Genomic DNA, 17,887 nt, shown 5'->3' with positions numbered 1-17,887 from the left:
GGAGGGAATAAGGTACATAGAAAAAAGAAAAGACAGACAGAGAGACACTAAGAATGAATGAACCTGACAGTCCGAAAACACAGAATCTTCAATCCTAAGTGAGGACAACCCATATAGCACGTGAGTGGTGTCAGCTGATATGCAACAAACCCCACAGACAGGGCTCTGCAATTTGCACCACTGTTGCCTCTGAGCTGAAGGGTAAAACTTGGGTTAGGACACAGTGAATTAATAGGACCCCTGAATGCCTCCCCAGCCCCAACTCCTACCTGGTAAATACCTGTCGTGGTCGTACTCGTGGGAGTGCTGCATGTGGTTATTCTGAGTGAAAGGCTGGTTTCCAAAGAGGTTGTCGCTCCGCAGGTTGTGGCAAAGTTTCTCGAGGAAGCGGAGGACGTAGGTGATGCTATTTACTGCTGGCAGGTTCAGAGTGTGCTGTTCCCGATCAAACACGGCTGGAGACAAACAAACACAGCTAAGCTTGTAAGCCTCCCCTTCCTCCGCCATACACACGCACGCGTGCACACACACACACACATACAGAGAAAGGCAGGAGGCCACACCTGGGGTTGCACAGCCAGTTCCGTATCTTGGCATCACTGGGTTAGACTAAAGCAAACAAAAGCCACTGCTTTCTCCTGGCAAATACTAGGGAGTTCTCTTCCCTTGGACAGGCCAGAACCAGTTTGCTACACCCAGCACTGAGTGTGAATTTGCTGTACGTGGAAAGCTTAAAGGTAAACTGCAAGAGAAGCAAAGTACAATCTGTGCCCCTTGTACCTGGAATAAACGTGGTCTTGAAATACCAAAGGAGAAAAGAAGGGGGGGAGCAGCTTCAAGAATTTTCTTCTGGTTTTTTTTGTATCTGAAATACTAAAATTCCTACCGCTCTAACCCTCACCATTTCCTCCTGCTTCTGGAGGACTGACAATCTTTGGAAGGTCAGAAGCAAAACAATGTAGCTGCAGGGTGGAACATGAACTGCAGCTCTCCTATTTTAAGACAAGACAGAACACTGCTTTCCCCTCCAGCTGAGGTGGGAGGGCTGCCAAGAGGAAAACTCTGAGCTAAGTCACCCACTGAGTGTTGTCATTTCAGCTATCCAAACACTACATGAGAAAGAATAAACGGAAGTCTTTGGTTTAACTGGAACTCTCTGTGCACTCTCTAACCCTTGCCTCTCCGTTCAAGAGCAGTGTAGTGATTTTCCAAGAGTAAAGGTGGGGGTGAATACAAGCATTGCTGGTAGCATGGAGGTGAGGAGACAGAGGCAAAATAATGCTAAGTTAGTAAAAAGCCCACATCAGATATGGTAGAGAAGGGGAGTCAGTGAAAGGAGTTGATTAGTCAGAGATTTATATGGCTCCTGGACTTCAGACACGGTGAAGCTGCACTCGTAAAGGGAAGAGAGAAGAATTTACACTTAGCAGCATATTGTGTTAGACCTGTGGAAATCTCCCTGCTTTGCCTCAGCAGGACTCACGTTGACATTTTCAAGCACTGAGAGAGGTAGCTAGCTATGTTAGTCTCAAGTGAGGCAAAAGGCAGGATTGATTTGTACCTTATACGCTAACTAAATCAGAGATGCATATCATAAGCTTTTGCGAGTCCAAGCTCACGTCATCAGCATCTGGAGCAGAACACAGCTAACATGTTTGAATGCCAGGAATCAGTCTGGGGCTAAATATTTCTTCTGTCCACTTACAGACAGAAGAAGCAGGTGGCATCACACAAAAGGAGCTACAACAGAAAGAAGGCTAAAAGATGACCTTGCAAGAACCAAGAATTGGATTATATTCTCAGGTCTGCCACTAAGTAGTTGTGTAGCTTTCAATAAACTGCTGTAGAGCTGTGTTTCAGTTTCCCCATCTGTAAAATGGGGAAACAAAAATAACATTTACTGCACAGGGATACTAAGTGACCACACAGTACTGTCTGAAAAGGACATGTGGTGGCTGGTGGGTAGGTCTGTGGAAGTACATGCACAAACATGCTACGTACTCTACCTCTGACTGAAGGAAGGATTCTCACCTATTTAGATATTATACAGTATCACTGATCAGGGCTGAAAGCCCTCCACTCTTACACAGAGGTTCCTCCAACTGGAACCATGATGAAGCTGTGCTTCAAAAGGAAAGGGTTCCCTCTGAGACAGTTTTCCTAATAAGGATAGCTCTGAAAGCAAGGAAGGGGAGCAAAGTCTTGGTTCTTACCTGAAATTACTTCTCCCCCATGGCCTTGCTTCAGAAAAGAGAAGACAGTTTTCTGATGATAAGCACAGTCAATGCAGGCCTGTACTGCCTGCTGCAGAACAACAGAAGCCCGAGCTGGTCCAAAATGGTCAGGCAGCTGATGAACTTTCTTCTTGTCCAGGTGAGGCCCTGTGCTGCCATTCTTGTTCAAGTAAATGCAAACTACAAAAGCAAGAAAAATGCTGGCCATTAACTGGTGAGAGATGCCACTTAGAAGAGCAAAAAAACATCCTCAAAAGCAGATATGCTATTTTTTCAATCCTCAGCATCCTGCCAGACCTAGATCTTCATACTATTAAAGTTCTCATAGAGGGGGTGAATCAAACCAATCCAACAGGCTGCAGACTAACACCTATAACAGCATCAGTTATAGCTAAAGGAAGCTCACCCTTGAAATACACAATACTGATTCCTGTCTCTCTTGCAATGATCATCCAAGCCACGCTAGTGTTTCAATCATAACCTTGGTGCACAGGTTCCAACAATGCAGGATGTGGCGGGGGTTTGCACAGTGACATGCTGGTAATTGGGTGAGTGGCTGATCCTAAGGGAGTTTAATACACATCTCCACTGAATCTCCAAGAGAGTTAGAACCCAGGTCCCTCAGTTTTCTGAATACCCGGCCAAATGTGCTGTGGAGGGAAGGGAAGTTACCCATCCCCTATCCTGTACTTGAACGAATCCAAAACCCTGAATTTGTTTCCGACTCCCTTTTCTGAATTTAGTTTAGTCACAAGTCAAAGCTGTGTTATGAGCATTGTTTCGACTGTCCCTAAGTTACTTTGACCTTTCTCCTTTTTGCCCGGTTACCTTTAGTTACCCTGCTTTGCACAGTGCAACATAGTGAGCTAGCTCTGGAGGAAGGAATTCTATTATTCTTTACGTGCCTAAGTGACAGTTACCCAGCTTTCGACATTTCTGCAGTTTGTAATTCTATTCCATGTGTAATGTGGACACGTAAACAGACACAGGGCTACTGAGCATGTTCAGTCAGCTGCGTACTGCTGTATGTGTGAACACAGTGTAACACAGGGCTCGGGCACTGCTGACCGGCTGTGGCTGATGCCCTTGGAGCAGAGAACAGGAAAGATACAGACACCAGGTCCCAAAGCCCTAGAAGCTGGGAGCCCCATCCAGTGGAGGGAAATGGGGGGGCAGAGGCCTGTGGGTTGGGAGTTAGGGACCCTGGAGGGGCTACGGGGGCTGTGAATCAGGAATGATGGGCACCAGCAGACTGGTAGGGTGGGGCAGTCCTATGGGTTGGGACTGAGGGGCACCAGTGGGGCTGGGGGGCTGTGGGTTGGGAGTAAGGGGCACTAGCATGGGCAGGACACCGACATATCAGGGCTGCTCAGCACCACAAAGCAGCGGAGGGGGACAACCACAGCTGGACCCCATATCCTGGCGAGTGAAGGGGGCAAGGGGAGCTCTGATTTTTTGATAAAAAAACAAAATCAAACACCAAAATATATAGTTATTTAGAATTTATTTTCTTGTAATGACTGAAGCACTGTGTTCAACTGATACATGCATACATATGTATACATACATACACACACACACTCATTAGTGGCAGAAAAACAGATTTTGGGTTTTTATATCAGAGAATTTGCGATTTTTAAACAGAGAAACCCCGGGTCCCTGATAGTAACTGACCTGTGTCTGGTTAGAACCCTGTGCTGGGAAGTCAGAGAGAGCAAGGTTCAAACCCCCTTTGGGTGAAGGGGACCTAGAAACCATTAAGACAGCCCGGAAGCTGTTTAAAAATATCAATATCATATTCAAGTCCCAGGAAAACTGAAAAGAGTATCAAATGGTCCAATAAAATCCCTGCATGGTTTAACTGAAGAGTTAAGGAAGCTACCCAAGACAAAAAGGCATCATTCAAAAAAATAAAAGGGATGCCCAAATGAGGAAAAGAAGAAAGCATAAGAACTCTGGGAGGTCAAATATGAATGCGAAATAAGGCAGATAAAAAAGAATTTGGAGCATTTTGCAAGAGATACTCAAGTTAATAATAAAAACTAAAAAATAAGATTTGAAGCAGGAAATCAGCAAGAGAATCACTGGGACCATTAAATGACAATGCTGAAAAAGGTGCACTCAGGAGTGATAAGGTCATAGCAGGGAAGCTAAATTAAACTTTTTCCCTTGGTTTTTACTGGAGAAGATAGTGAAAGAATTCCCAGATCAGATCAGATCTTTCTAGCAGGTAGATCTAAAGAGTTGGATCACACTGAAGTGACAACAGGGGTTGGAAACATTTTTGGGCCAAGTGCCCAACAACCCTGCAACCTGGACTTTGAAGATGTTGGCATGCCAGGGGCAGACATCAGGAAGCCATGAAGGAGCCAATCCTTGTTGTGGCAGTGCAGCCTGTTATGTACCCTGAGGCAGACCCTGGTGCAGCTGCTTGCAGGCTCGTGGCTACCTGCTGTGAGCAGCCCAGCTCTGGGCAGGTCCCTGCACCCACCATTGAGCCCAAGCTGCTTGCAACAGGGTTTGCCACCTACTGTGACCAGCCTGGGGACTGGACAAGCCCCTGCTGCCCGCCACAGAGCTCAGACTGCTCGCAGCAGGCAGATGCAAGCAGCTGCACTGGGGTTCAGGGCCTTGGCCCAGCTCTGTGGCAGTGGCTGCACATGCACCTTGGAGTGCATGGTGGAGAAGGGATCTGGGGCAGCCACCATGGAGCTCCAACTGCTCACAGCAGGCGGTGAGCAGCCTGCAAACAGCTGCACTGGGGTCCAGAGCCCTGATCCAGCTCTGTGGCAGTGGTAGATAAACACATGCTTTGGGACGCATGGCAGGGAAGGGGCCTGGTACAGTGCAACCCTGGCCCAGGCCCCTTCCCTGCCATGTGCCCTGAGGTGTGCATGCAGCTGCCACCACCAGGGACCCAGGCCGGAGCTCTGGATCCCAGTGCACTGGTTGCAGCATCCCAGCTGCCAGCCACATCCAGCCCAGGCTCTGGGCAGCTGCTGCCTGCATTAGAGCTGGGGATGCTCGCAGCAGGGCTTGCAGCCTCCCTGCCACATGCTGCAAGCAGCCCAGGCTCCACGGCCGGTGGTAGCTGCCCAGAGCCTGGGCTGGCTGTGTGATATACTGAGCAAAATGGCCTCACGTGTCATGCTCTGGTATGTATGCCGGGGGGTTGTCAACCCCACTGGAGTGTCACCATTGAACCCTCCACATGCTCCCCTCCCCACACAGGTGGAGGCTCCAATGGCAATACCGGAGAAGGAGGAAGGTAAGAAGCATGCTGCCACGCCCAAGAGGAGATGCAAGGTGGTGGTAGGGGACTCCCTCCTGTAGGGCACTGAGGGAGATCTGCTGCTCTCTGTGGCCTGCATAGGAGATGTTGCGGCAAGGATCCCCAGGCTAGTCCAGCCCTGCAATTACTACCCCATGCTCCTTATCCAAGTGGGAGCAAATGACACAGCCAGAAGTAATCCAGACTGGATCATGAGTGACTAGAGGGCTCTGGGGGCTGGGCTCAAGAGGTCAAGGACCCAGGCAGTCATTTCTTCTCTACTCCCAGTTGCAGGCCATGGTCCGAGGAGGGAAGGCTGCATTGAGGAAGTCAACCAACGACTCTGACAGTGGTGTCACCAAGAGGGCTTCGGCTTCCTCAGGGACAGAGGACTTCTGGGAAGGGCCGGTATCCACCTCACACGGAGAGGTAAGTCCCTTTTTTTTAGCCAGGATAGCCGATCTTCTAGATAGGGCTTTAAAGTAAGTTTGCTGGGGGATGGGGTAACACTGACTGGAGCTTGCCTGGGGACCAACATGCAAGAAAGCGCTGTAGACGGGGACACTAGGAAAACCACTCCTGAAGAAGTGAGGGAACCGCCCTCCCTCAGCATGACAGGAAGCCGGGAGTCTCAACAGGAGGACTCAGACTCAGGTGCCTGTACACCAATACCAAGAGCATGGGGAACAAGCAGGAGGAGGTAGCCCTCCTGCTCTCTGGTGGGCAGCATGACTTAGTAGGGATTACAGACAGCTGGTGGGGCTACTCACATGACTGGAGTATAGCCATGGAAGGCTACACCTTGCAAAGAAGGGACCAGGCTGGGAAGAAAGGTAGAGGTGTAGCTTTCTATGTGAAGGAGAAATACAGCTCCCTGGAGGCTGACATCAGCTCCAAAAAAGAGCAGCTTGAAACCCTCTAGGTCAAGCTGCCGGAGGGGAAAAGTGGAGAGAGAGATTTAACTGTAGGCATATACTACAGACCACCAAATCAAGGGGAGCAACTCGGTCTGGAGTTTGCCCGAGAACTGACAGAGGCTGTGCATGCACAGGATATTGTAATCACGGGCGACTTCAATTATCCGGATATCTCCTAGGAGGAACCCTCAACCAAGCTGGACTGGTCGCGTTCCTTCCTGACCTGCATTGAAGAGCTCTTCAAGGCTCAAGGGGTGCACGGGCCAGCCAGAAGAAATGCTCTCCTAGACTTGGTCCTGGCCAAAGGAGACAACTTGGTGACTGACTTAAAAATAGAAGGTAGCCTGGGCAACAGTGACAATGAAACCATTAGGTTCACTGTCCATCACAAGGCAGGCAAATCAGTTAAAAGGGTTGAAGTTTTGAACTTCAAAAATGCAAATTTCAACAAGCTCAGGTCACTAGTAAAGCAAATGCTGAGGGACCAGGGACCAAAGACAAAAGGTATGCATGAAGAGTGGTCACTCCTTAAGGACGTGATCCTTGAAGCACCGAAGTCCATACTCATGCGGAGAAAAGGTAGCAGAAGGGCTGGGAAGCCCTTCTGGCTAAACAGAGAAACCACAGTCCTCCTTAGAAAGAAGAAAGAGGCTTACAAACAATGGAAGGTGGGAACAGTCCACAACTCAAGACAGCTGGTTACTGACACTCAAGAAAACTGACCTCCTGAATGACTACTTTGCCTCAGTATTTCACCAGGCCATGGGGAAAGTCATGCAGGATAGGGTACAGCATGAGCAGGGCAGAAATGGCTGCCTTCCTACTGTAGCCGTAGAACTGGTGTGTGATCAATTAAAAAATTAGACACATATAATTCCGCAGGAACTCCATCCGAGGGTGCTGAAGGAGTTGGCCGGCATCATCGCAGAGCCCCGGGCAAAACTGTTCCGAAACTTGTGGTGCTCCGGAGAGGTCCCTGAGGATGGGAAGAGAGCCAATGTTGTGCCCATCTTCAAGAAGGGGAGGAGGGAGGATCTGCATAACTATAGGCCAATTAACCTAACTTCTATCCCAGGGAAAATCCTGGAAAAATTCATTAAGGAGTCTACGTGTGACAGGTTTGCAGAAGATAGGATTCTGAATGACAGCCGGCATGGCTTCATCAAGGACTTACCAACCTCATCTGCTTTTACAATCAGGTAACTAGCCACCTGGATACGAGAGAAGTGGTGGATATTGTATACCTTAACTTCCAAAAAGCCTTTGATCTGATATCCCATGATGTTCCCATGAGAAAATTGGAAGATAGTGGGCTTAACTGTGAGGCGGTTAGGTGGGTATGAAACTGGCTGCGGGGCAGGACCCAGAGAGTCCTAATGAATGGATGTGTCATCCTGGCTAGAAGTAGGCAGCAGTGTCCCACATGGGTAGGTGCTTGGTCCTGTACTTTTCAATATCTCTATCAATGATTTGGATGAGGAGGTGAAGCGCTCATTGGCCAAGTTCGCAGATGACACCAAGTTATGGGGAAGCGTGGTCATGCTTGAAGATAGGCTAAAGACACAGGCGGATCTAGACAGGCTAGCAAGTCGGGTGAGTCAGAACCAGATGAAGTTCAACATCAAGAAATGCTAAGTGCTTCACCTGGGGACGAACAATCCCTGCACAACTACAGGCTTCGCAACGTCAACCAGCACCATGAATGAAAGAGACCTGGGGTTAATAATAGACCACAACATGAATACGAGCCAGCACTGTGACTCTGTTGTCAGCAGGGCAAATAATACTGTGGCATGCATCTCCAACAAGACCAAGCAACTGATTCTTTTGCTCTGCTTGGCACTGGTGAAACCCCAACTGGAATACTGCATCCAGTTCTGGGTGCTGCACTTTAACAAGGACATGGTAAAACTTGAGAGAGTCCCAGAGAAGGGCCACTTGTATGATTACAGGCTTGCATGGCAAGCCATACAAGGAAAGACTGAGGGACCTGGGACTTTTCAGTCTGAAAAAGACAAGGCTGAGAGGGGACTTGGTAGCAGCTTACTGCTATGTCAGGGGAGTACATCAGGGGCTCGGTGAACAACTGTTCACCACGGTGCCCTTGGGGAAAACCAGGAGTAATGGCCACAAACTCCTGGAAGACCATTTCAGGCTCAATATTAGGAAAAATTTCTTCACAGTTAGGGTGTACAGACTGTGGAAAAAGCTCTCTGCAGAGGTGGTGCAATCACCTGCCCTGGACATCTTCAAGAGGAGACTGGACAGTCACCTTGCTGGTGCAGGAGGCTGGACCTGATGCTTTTCCAAGGTCCCTTCCAGCCTTACAATTAATGACTTTATGACCCCTGGGATAGAAGATTTAAAATAAATCAATAAATTAAACTAATAAGTTACAAAGAACAGAAGGCATTCACCCAAGACTTCTGAAGAAATTCAAATGTGAAATTGCAGAACTATGGCAATAGTATGTAGCCTATGTTACAAACAGCCTCTGTGACAGATGATTAGCAAGTTGCCAACATAACACCTATCTTCATAAAGGCTCCAGAGGCAACCCTAGAAACTACAGACTACTGGGTCTCAGTTTCTTTCCTGGCAAGTTGGTGGAATCTATAAACAGAATAAAATCAGCAGTCACATGGACAAACATGATCTGCTGGGGAAGGGTATGCATGCTTTTGTAAAGGAAAATCCTGCCTTGCCAATCTGCTTGATTTTTTTGAGGGTGTTAACAGGCTTGTGGACAAGGGGGAAGCGGGGCCTGGTTGACATAATATATTTGGACTTTCAGAAAACTTTCAACAAGGTCCTTCATCCAGGTTTTTTAAAAAATGGAGTTGTTATGGGACTGGAGGAAAGGTTTTTTCATGGATTAGGAACAGGTTAAAAATACAGGAAGTAAAGGGTGGACTAAAAGGTGATGTCACATTTCAGGAAGAAGGGAGGTCAAGTGGGGTCCTGCAGGGCCAATTTTGTTCAGCATTTTCATCAATGACCTGGAAATGGGAGTTCACAGTGAAATCTCCGAGTCTGCAGATGATATTAAATTATTCCTGTAGTTAAATCCCAAGCTGATGGAGAATAGCTGCAGAAAGATCTCACCCAGAGTGAGTGGGGAAAAAATGGCAGATGAACTTCACTGTTGACAAGTGCAGGGTAATGCATTTGAGAAAAAATAATCTCAACTACATATACCCAATGCTGGATTCTACACTAACCGAGCCACCTTGGAGTCACTGTAGATAGTTCTTTAAACAAAGAATATAACCTCAGTGTGTAGCAGCAACCAAAAAAAAAAAAAAAGACAATAAAATGCTGGGCATCACTATGAAGAGAATTGAAAACAAAATGGAAAACATCATCATGCCACTATACAAATCTGTAGTGCACCCACATCTTGAATACTGTGGGCAGCTCTGGACTCTACGTCTCAAAAGGGATGTAGCAGAATTAGAAAAGGTCTCCTGAAGGGCAACCAAGATGATCAGGGGTATGGAGCAGCTGCCATATCAGGAAAGACTAAAAATGCTAAGTGTTTGCAGTTTGGAAAGGAGAAGGTTGAGGGGAGGGGAGATATGATAGAAATCTATAACATTATGAAGGGTGCAGACAAAGTGAACATGGAACTGGTATTCACTAAGTCCCAGAATATTAAAACTAGGGAACACCCCCTGAAATTAGTCAGAGAAAGGTTTAATATTAGAAAGTACATTTTATGCAGTATACAGTTAACTTGTGGAACTCACTGCCACAGGAGGGTGCAGGGACAGATAATACAACCAGGTTAAAAAAATAAACTAGACAAATTCATGGATGACAGGTCTATTAATAGCTATCAAACAACTGAGAGTCCTCCCTTCAGCCTGCTTGTGTACTTGAAAAAGAAGGTGCAGCTCAATAAATATAGCCATACTGGGGAGTTGAGATGAGACAAAAGGGATTGGGACCCTCTGGTTCTTTTTCCTGTCTAGTTATCTCCTGCTTTAGGTCACTCCTGTTTTGTATTTACAACGCTTGCCACCTTGTCTGGAAATCTGGCTGGGTCTGTTAGCTGTATGTTTTTTTGGTTTCCTCCACAAATGCATTCATTATATTATCTCTGAAAGCGGGTGACCCAAAGCCTTTACCTGTGGGGGCCTGCATAGCAGAGCTGGGGATTGTGGCAGCATCCTGGGGCACAGTGCTTGTGTCCGGTTCTGGGGTGCTGGTGGTTGGGGAAGTGGGTGCTGGATTCAGCAAAGTCCGAGGCTTCCTCTGCAGAAAGAGATAGGGAAAAGTCTCCCGTTTCGCTTACCATTCCCTCCTTCCCAACCAGCCACCCTAATACCCTCTTTCTCATGTCCATTGGGCAGGGCTGTGATTGGACCTGGCCATTTTTTTCATGGTGATGGGAAAGATTCAACATCTGTAACATTTCATGTACTTGTGTCCATTCTGCTGATCACCAACAATATAGTCATGCTAAGGCCGTGTATGAGAGCCCCTGCCTGAACCTCCAGGGTAGAACACCACAATAGCCTAGGTGGGATATATATAATGGGTGGAAGAGGTGGTTTCCTCCTATTCCTCCAGCCCACTAAAATATGTCTTTGGCTGGAAAAAAATAACTTTTAACTGTTTTAAAAGAGGAGAGGAGAGTTACCACCTGGGAACCTAAATTGGTGGTTACGCTCTAACTTCTACCTCTGCATGCTACTGTTGGGATGCAAGTGAGTTAATGACAATAATGTTAACCTTGAATGAAACAGGTTTGAAAGAGCAATGGTTTTACTATACTTGTACCTCTACAAAACCATACAGAGGTAAACTTACACTAGTACCAACTGATACTCCTGCTCACACCAATACCACACACTCCCATTCTAAGGACATTTTATATGCTCCTGAGAGTTCACAAACAAGGTTACCCTGGCAAACCCATCAGATCCAACTGTCGTATCTTCCCTGAAGAGCTATCAGGATTCAAAGAAACCATTCTGAAAACCAGCTGTCACCCAAAGAGCAAGTTTTCTACAAGACACAAATGATAACTCAGCAAGATCCAGAATATCAACCACCTCCCTGAGAAGGTCATACTTGCAACTATGGATGTCATCAACTCATACACTAAAACGTCACACCACGAAGACACATATGCCTGCCTGAAATAACTACAAGAACATGAGCTATACACATATTTGCTGTCACATATGGCATAAACCATTCATTTCATCCTTATCCACAATGACTTCACTTTCAACAACCAGCACTTCCTCCAAACCATGGGCACAAAGATGGCTTTGCAATGTACCAGCCTCTTCATGAGCTACTTGGAGGAGGATTTTTTTAGAAAACTGCATCACCAAACCTGCACTATACCCGCATTCCACAACAGAAGCTCGGCAAACAAAACCAGTTTATATCCGTAACAGAACAGAAGTTCAGCACACGGACTGGTTTAACAAACTCAGTCTAAGATTTGATCCCTTCCCCACACACCTCCCAGTTAAATATGCGTTCTCTTTGCTACCGATCTAAACTACGCCACTTGCAGAAAACTGTGCAACTTAGACTGATTCTACCTCGGGCTTGTTGAATGTCTGTACCGAGCCAAAAATAAAAAGAACCAAATGACCACATATCATAGTTGTCTGTTACTGTCCCACACTTGAACTGATAAGAAGGATAATCAAACAATTACAGCCTATACTTGAAAAGGACCAGACCTGAATGATCACCCCCCACCCCCCCAAAAAAAAAAAAGATAAGGGACAGAGATGCACGATCACTTGTAGGAGAACATTTTCCACAGAACCACCATTCCCTTTCTGACCTAAACATTCTTATGCTCAAGGGAAATTTATAAGGCGCCTTCAAAAGATGAGCCTGGGAACAAATATTCACTAACTTATTGGAAACTGAGAAGCAGAGACTGAACAAAGACATTGACTTTACGGCTCCTTATAATCCACATGATCCCAGCTAACCTCTCTGCACTCCACAGGTGGTAATGACACTCTTGTAAGGTCTTATTTTTCCACTTACCAGGTTATCCTTCCTACTGAATTTCTCATTTGTTAGCTACCCAACAATGTCTCTCTTACCCTATTTTTATTTATATGTGGAGCTTTCCATAAGCCTTCGTTCTATCCATTCTATTACCTTGAGATGTGTCTGTGTTTTTCTCAGATTTGAGGAAGGGTACATCTTGCCTGAAACCTTGTGTCTCTATCTCTCTCCCAACTATGCAGTTGGTCCAATAAAAGATATCACCCATAAAAATCCTTACTATTGGATGCAAATGTTAAAAATTGTATGGGTATGTACCCATTGAAGACTACCTGGCTCTAAAGTGAGCTGCTATGGCCCCTTTGGCCAAGGCATACCCCCAGAGGGCACTTCCTGGCAGCAGTATACATGAACACGTATGAGATAGAGCTTACTTACTGTGCTCCCATTTCCTAAAGGCCTGAGAAACAAAGTAGAGGATATTCCCAGCCATATACCCTACCCCAGTAGCCTTAGGGCTGGTATCTACTGTACATGAATGCCAAAGCACAGCTACTTTCCACCCCACGTACATGCATGTAACACACTTCATTTACTCATGATTAGACAGACAGACACTCTTGTTGCCTACCTTACTGCCAGGCTTTGGTCCCCTCTTTTTTGGGAATTTCAAAGGCTCCACTGACTTGGAGGGAACAGGTATGGGGTGATGGATCAGAGCTTTGGGTGTCCGACCTCGCTTCTTCCCTGTTTTGCGACGCCTTTGCCCGGACTGACCCCCCAAAATGCTTTTTGTGCTACTGTGCATGCTGGATTTCTCAGAGCTCACTTCAGATGCAGGTAATGGGCTCTTTGGGATCACAACTGCAATAAAAAGCAAGAAGGCAACCATAACATACCCAAGGATACAATGGAGTAGTAATCTTACAAACAGCTGAGAATCACAATGGCTTCCATGCCTGTCAACTCATCCCTACTGCCACAACAATTAACACTCCACAAATCCCCACGATAAAACCATCAGAACCCATGGAACGTACTCAGGCCTATCCCAGAATGTGGTCAGTGCATCAGATGTCCTCATGGAAAACATGAAAGCGAAACCAAATGAAAACTATAGACCAGAATGAACGATCACAGAAAAAAGATAAAGGACAGAAAGAAGAGAAGAGAAAACAGCTAGAAGAACATTTTTCACATAATAATCACTCCTTGTCCAACCTCTTAGTTCTTGTGCTCAAGGGAAATTTACAAAACATGTTCAAAAGTTGAGCCTGGGAACAACAATTCATTAGCTGGTTAGACACTAAGAAACCAGAGACTTAACATAGACCAAGGGTGTCAAAGATCTTGCAGGTTGGATCCAGCCCATGCAGCTGTCTTGTCTTGTCCCCAGTGCTGCCCCTGGGTCTGAGCTGACCCACACGCCACTGAACCGGCACCTTTTCCAGGATCCACACTACACGTGGCACATTCTCCAGGACCTATGCCACATGCAGCACCTGGCCCAGCCAGTCCAAGATCCATGTTGCATGGATTGGCTGGCATGGATGCTGTGCACAGCATGGATCCCAGGCTGCCTGGACCAGATGCCATGTGTGGTGCATAACTCAGAACAACACTGTACGTGGTGTCCATTCTGGCCAGTCTGGGTCCCACCATCTTTCCCCTCCTGCTGCCAGTCTGGGACATATGCTGCATATGGTGCAGTCCTGGACTGGGCTGGGGGTGGGAGTGAAGGATGCATCACAAATGCTGGATCTGGCATGGGGAGCGGGGGAAGAAGCAGGGGATCTCTGGGCCAGATCAAGCCTGGCACAACTCATTCAGCCCATGGGGCGAGACAAGTTTGACACAGACAATGATTTAAAGGTCCATTATAAATCTACAAGATCTCTGAATTTACAGCCAATATAGCAACCCTCCTGAATGATACTACATCTCGCTTAAGTGTTGGCTACCTGATAAATTCTTTTACATCCTGTTTTGTTTACACATGAAGTTGTACATAAGATCTTGTTCCACCTGCTGTTTAGCTCTGCTGGGCCTGCTTCTTGAATTCCAGAGACCCAAAGAAGGGTGCTGTGATACCACAAAGTTTGTCTAAGTCTAGTTTCAACCATGCAGTTGGTCCCATAAAAGATCCCACCCACAAACATTTATTCCATCTCTAAATTATGCCTAATCAGGATAGCACTAACTTTCACTATGCTCTAATCACAGGTGCCACAAATGGCAAGAGCAGCTTTGTGTGTGGCAAGCAGCAGATCACAGGGGGATCAGGGAGTACAGTGGCAGATAGGGAAGGGAGCAGAAAGCAAAACATCAGGTTGGGCAAGGAGCACAGGAATGGGAGTAGAAAGCAAAGCAGCAGATCAGGCAGGGAGCACAGCACAGGCGTGGGAGCAGAAAGTGCAGCTGCAAATCAGGCAGGGGAAGGGATCAAAGTCACTTTGGGAGGGATCAGGGCTAATTTGTGGCACACCTACCAAAAACGTTGGTCCCCACTGCTCTATTCAAAGACCACAGATGTAAGCATAAAGATATTTGTAGCTGTCACACAGGAAACCCGATGTTCTGATGCCCAGTTCAGTGCCTTAGCCTCAGGAAATTTCAGTATAGGTTAAACTGGCCACTCAGTATACAGTCTGGGAGGGTCAACCTTCTAATCCTAGCAACTTTCTGCAGGTTAACTGCTTTCTAAAACTTTCATTTCATGACACAAGCAGTGATCTGTCCTGGAGCCCAAAACATTTCAAATAGGAGAGCTAGTAGGGACTTGCTTAACAGTCAGAGGCAGTGCTCTTTTGGAATCCCCTTTCTAGCATTTCAAAGAAAAAAGTACAACTCATAATACAGCTTAACTGCCTGATAAACTACAGCTGGAATATGCAACCTTCCTTTATCCTTAGGGATGGGATCTGCATCCTCAAAGGGTTATCTCATTTCAGAATGAAAATGACACACTCAAGAAACTGCTGGACCTAAGTAAAAGAAGAGTTGCCTGTGGCTGGCAGATGCAGTCCATTCCCACTTTAAGCTCTCCATGCTGCAATTTCAGACTGCTACTAGATTCAAAACATAACTCTCCCTGTGTACCTACTTAGTATAGTGGTTCTCGAACTTCTCAGATTCACAGGACTCCGTCACAAGTTTAAAAAATGATAATATCCTCAGTTGAGCACCAATGTTGTGCTCAACTTAAACAGTGCTTCCCACCTGGCTGCTGCTGCCTTCAGTATAAAACTGCCCTGCAGGTACTGGGATCAGCTATACCAGGAAGGGCTGTAGCACATGTGCATGCTCCTCCTGCATTAGGGTTCTTCAATGCTTCTAGGGCAGGCACCAGCACAAACTTGTGTCCCAGCCCTTCCATCATCGCTCCAACACTCTTCTCAATATTTCTTACCGTGACACTACATCTGACCACTAGCAAGCTTCCAATTGGAGTGGAGACTCCTAAATCTTTTATAATCTCATCTCTTCTGTCAAGTATTCCAGTTGCACGATTCATTATTAATTCTGTAATAGGACTGCTGCCTTTAGAATCATAGAAAACTAGGGTTGGAAGGGACCTCAGGAAGTCCAGCCCCCAGTTCAAAGCAGGACCATCCCCAACTGGATCATTCCAGCCAGAGTTTTGTCAAGCTGGGCTTTTAAAAACCTCCAAGGATAGAGATTCCACCACCTCTCTAGGGATGTGTCTACACAAGATGCTTTACTGAGCAATAGAGCAAAGTACTGTGTATTAAGAGTCACTGTTGACACATGCAGACCCTTACTGCACAGTAATTTGCTCTACTCAGAAGTTAATTTGCTACCAGCAAATGCAAATAGTGAATTAATTGCCAAATAATTACTGTGCAGTAAGGCCCGTGTAGACAACTGACTGGGAGCAAATTTGCTCATCAGCTGGGCAGCAGGGAACGGGAGGTAGCTCCCTGCCCCCTGGAGCTGCCTGCTGCTGGGGTGGGCTCCACCACGGGAGGCCAGATGGAGACAATGCCCCCTTGTTCCAACAGCAGGGAGCTCCCTGCCCCTGCTCTGTGACCGTGGAGTGGGGGCAGGGAGATTGTTCCTTGCCCCCGCTCCACAATCGTAGAGCTGAGGCTGAGAGGAGAAATCTCCCAGCCTTCACTGTGCGATGGCAGAGCTAAGGCAGGTAGTTCCCTGCACAGGGAGAGTTGCCTACCCAGCCTAGAGATGGATGGGACCTGCCCCTGACTGGGACAGTTTGTGGCCATCCCTGGGCTACACAGGGAAATCTGCATGTGCAGCCTGGAGCTGGCTAGGGACTGTCCCATTTCAGGCAGTCCCCAGCAAGCTCCAGGCTGCACATGCAGACTTCCCCACACAGCCTGGAACTGTCCTGGTCAGGGCCCGGTCAGTAAATTACTCTGGAGTAAACCCATCCAGCACCATTTGCACATGTAAACATACCCAAAGTAATCCATTCCAGTGCTTCACCACCCTCCTAATGAGAAAGCTTTTCCTAATATCCAACCTAAACTTCCCTTGCTGCAACTTGAGACCATTGCTCCTAGTTTTCTACCACCACTGAGAACAGTTTAGCTCCATCCTCTTTGGAACCAACCTTCAGGTGGTTGAAGGCTACTATTAAATCCTCTCAAGTCTTCTCTTCTGCAGACTAAATAAACCCAGTTCCTTCAGCCTCTCCTCAGAAGACATGTGGTCCAGCCCCCAACCCATTTTTCTTGCCCTCCTTTGGACTCTCTCCAATTTGTCCACATCTTTTCTATGCTGAGGAGCCCAAAACTGGACACAATGCTCCAGATGTGGCCTCACCAGTGCAGAATAGAGGGGAATAATCACTTCCCTCAACCTGGCAGTGCTGTCTCATATGGCCACTTCTCTCAAAAACGTATCTCCCATTCTTAAAAAATCCCTTTGCATGAAATGTTCTTCTTTGATCTAGTTCACTAACCTTCTACTCCCTCCTCATTTACATTTGTCCAAGGACTCACTTCTTTGAGAACATCTTCATAAAACTGGCTAATCAATTCATTTTCTCACAGGTATGCTACTCATCTACCAGTTAGACAGAAATAAGAAGAGGGAAAACTTTAATGGGTTGAACTTAAAATAAAAGGAAAGCTTAAAATATATTTTTAAGGAATGTACTATATGGCTAGCATTAGGCCAATGGTTCTCACCCTTTTAGGATTCAAGGCACTCCTCACTGGACTCAAGGCACTCCTTCATCTCTTTGTGAACTGACTGGCACCTATTTAAAAAGTTACTTTATATATTACAGCACTTATCTCCTTGCAGAGGGGCTGGGCAACAGGGATAAGCCAGACAGGAACAAGACTGAGACTGTACTTGTCTCTTATGTAAAGCTGGCAAGTCAGTCAGCAACACAGAAGTCCTTGACTTCAGAAAAGTCGACTTTGACAAGCTCAAGAGGCTAGTCGGTCAGGCCCTGAGGGACCATGACCCCAGGGAGATGGGAG

The 17,887-nt window shown here is 46.7% G+C and overlaps 1 protein-coding gene across 4 annotated transcripts in view; it reads right to left on the bottom strand.

The window, feature by feature from the left end:
• SCMH1 (sex comb on midleg homolog 1 (Drosophila)) overlaps nt 1-17,887 on the bottom strand; it is a 132,716-nt gene that overhangs the window by 40,169 nt on the left and 74,660 nt on the right. For 3 of the 4 annotated variants that reach the window (XM_019548036.1, XM_019548037.1, XM_019548038.1), the window contains 4 exons: nt 13,045-13,277; nt 10,553-10,679; nt 2,214-2,414; nt 270-455 (listed from right to left, as the gene is read on the bottom strand). In XM_019548036.1, coding sequence (XP_019403581.1) covers nt 270-455; nt 2,214-2,414; nt 10,553-10,679; nt 13,045-13,277 — 747 coding nt within the window. The remainder of the gene's footprint in view (nt 1-269; nt 456-2,213; nt 2,415-10,552; nt 10,680-13,044; nt 13,278-17,887) is intronic. The other variant, XM_019548039.1, reaches the window with a different exon arrangement.

The sequence above is a fragment of the Crocodylus porosus genome, unplaced genomic scaffold (assembly GCF_001723895.1).
Source record: "Crocodylus porosus isolate Cpor-Errol unplaced genomic scaffold, CroPor_comp1, whole genome shotgun sequence".
Lineage (NCBI taxonomy): Eukaryota > Metazoa > Chordata > Crocodylia > Crocodylidae > Crocodylus > Crocodylus porosus.
This window is presented reverse-complemented; position numbering and strand designations above follow the sequence as displayed.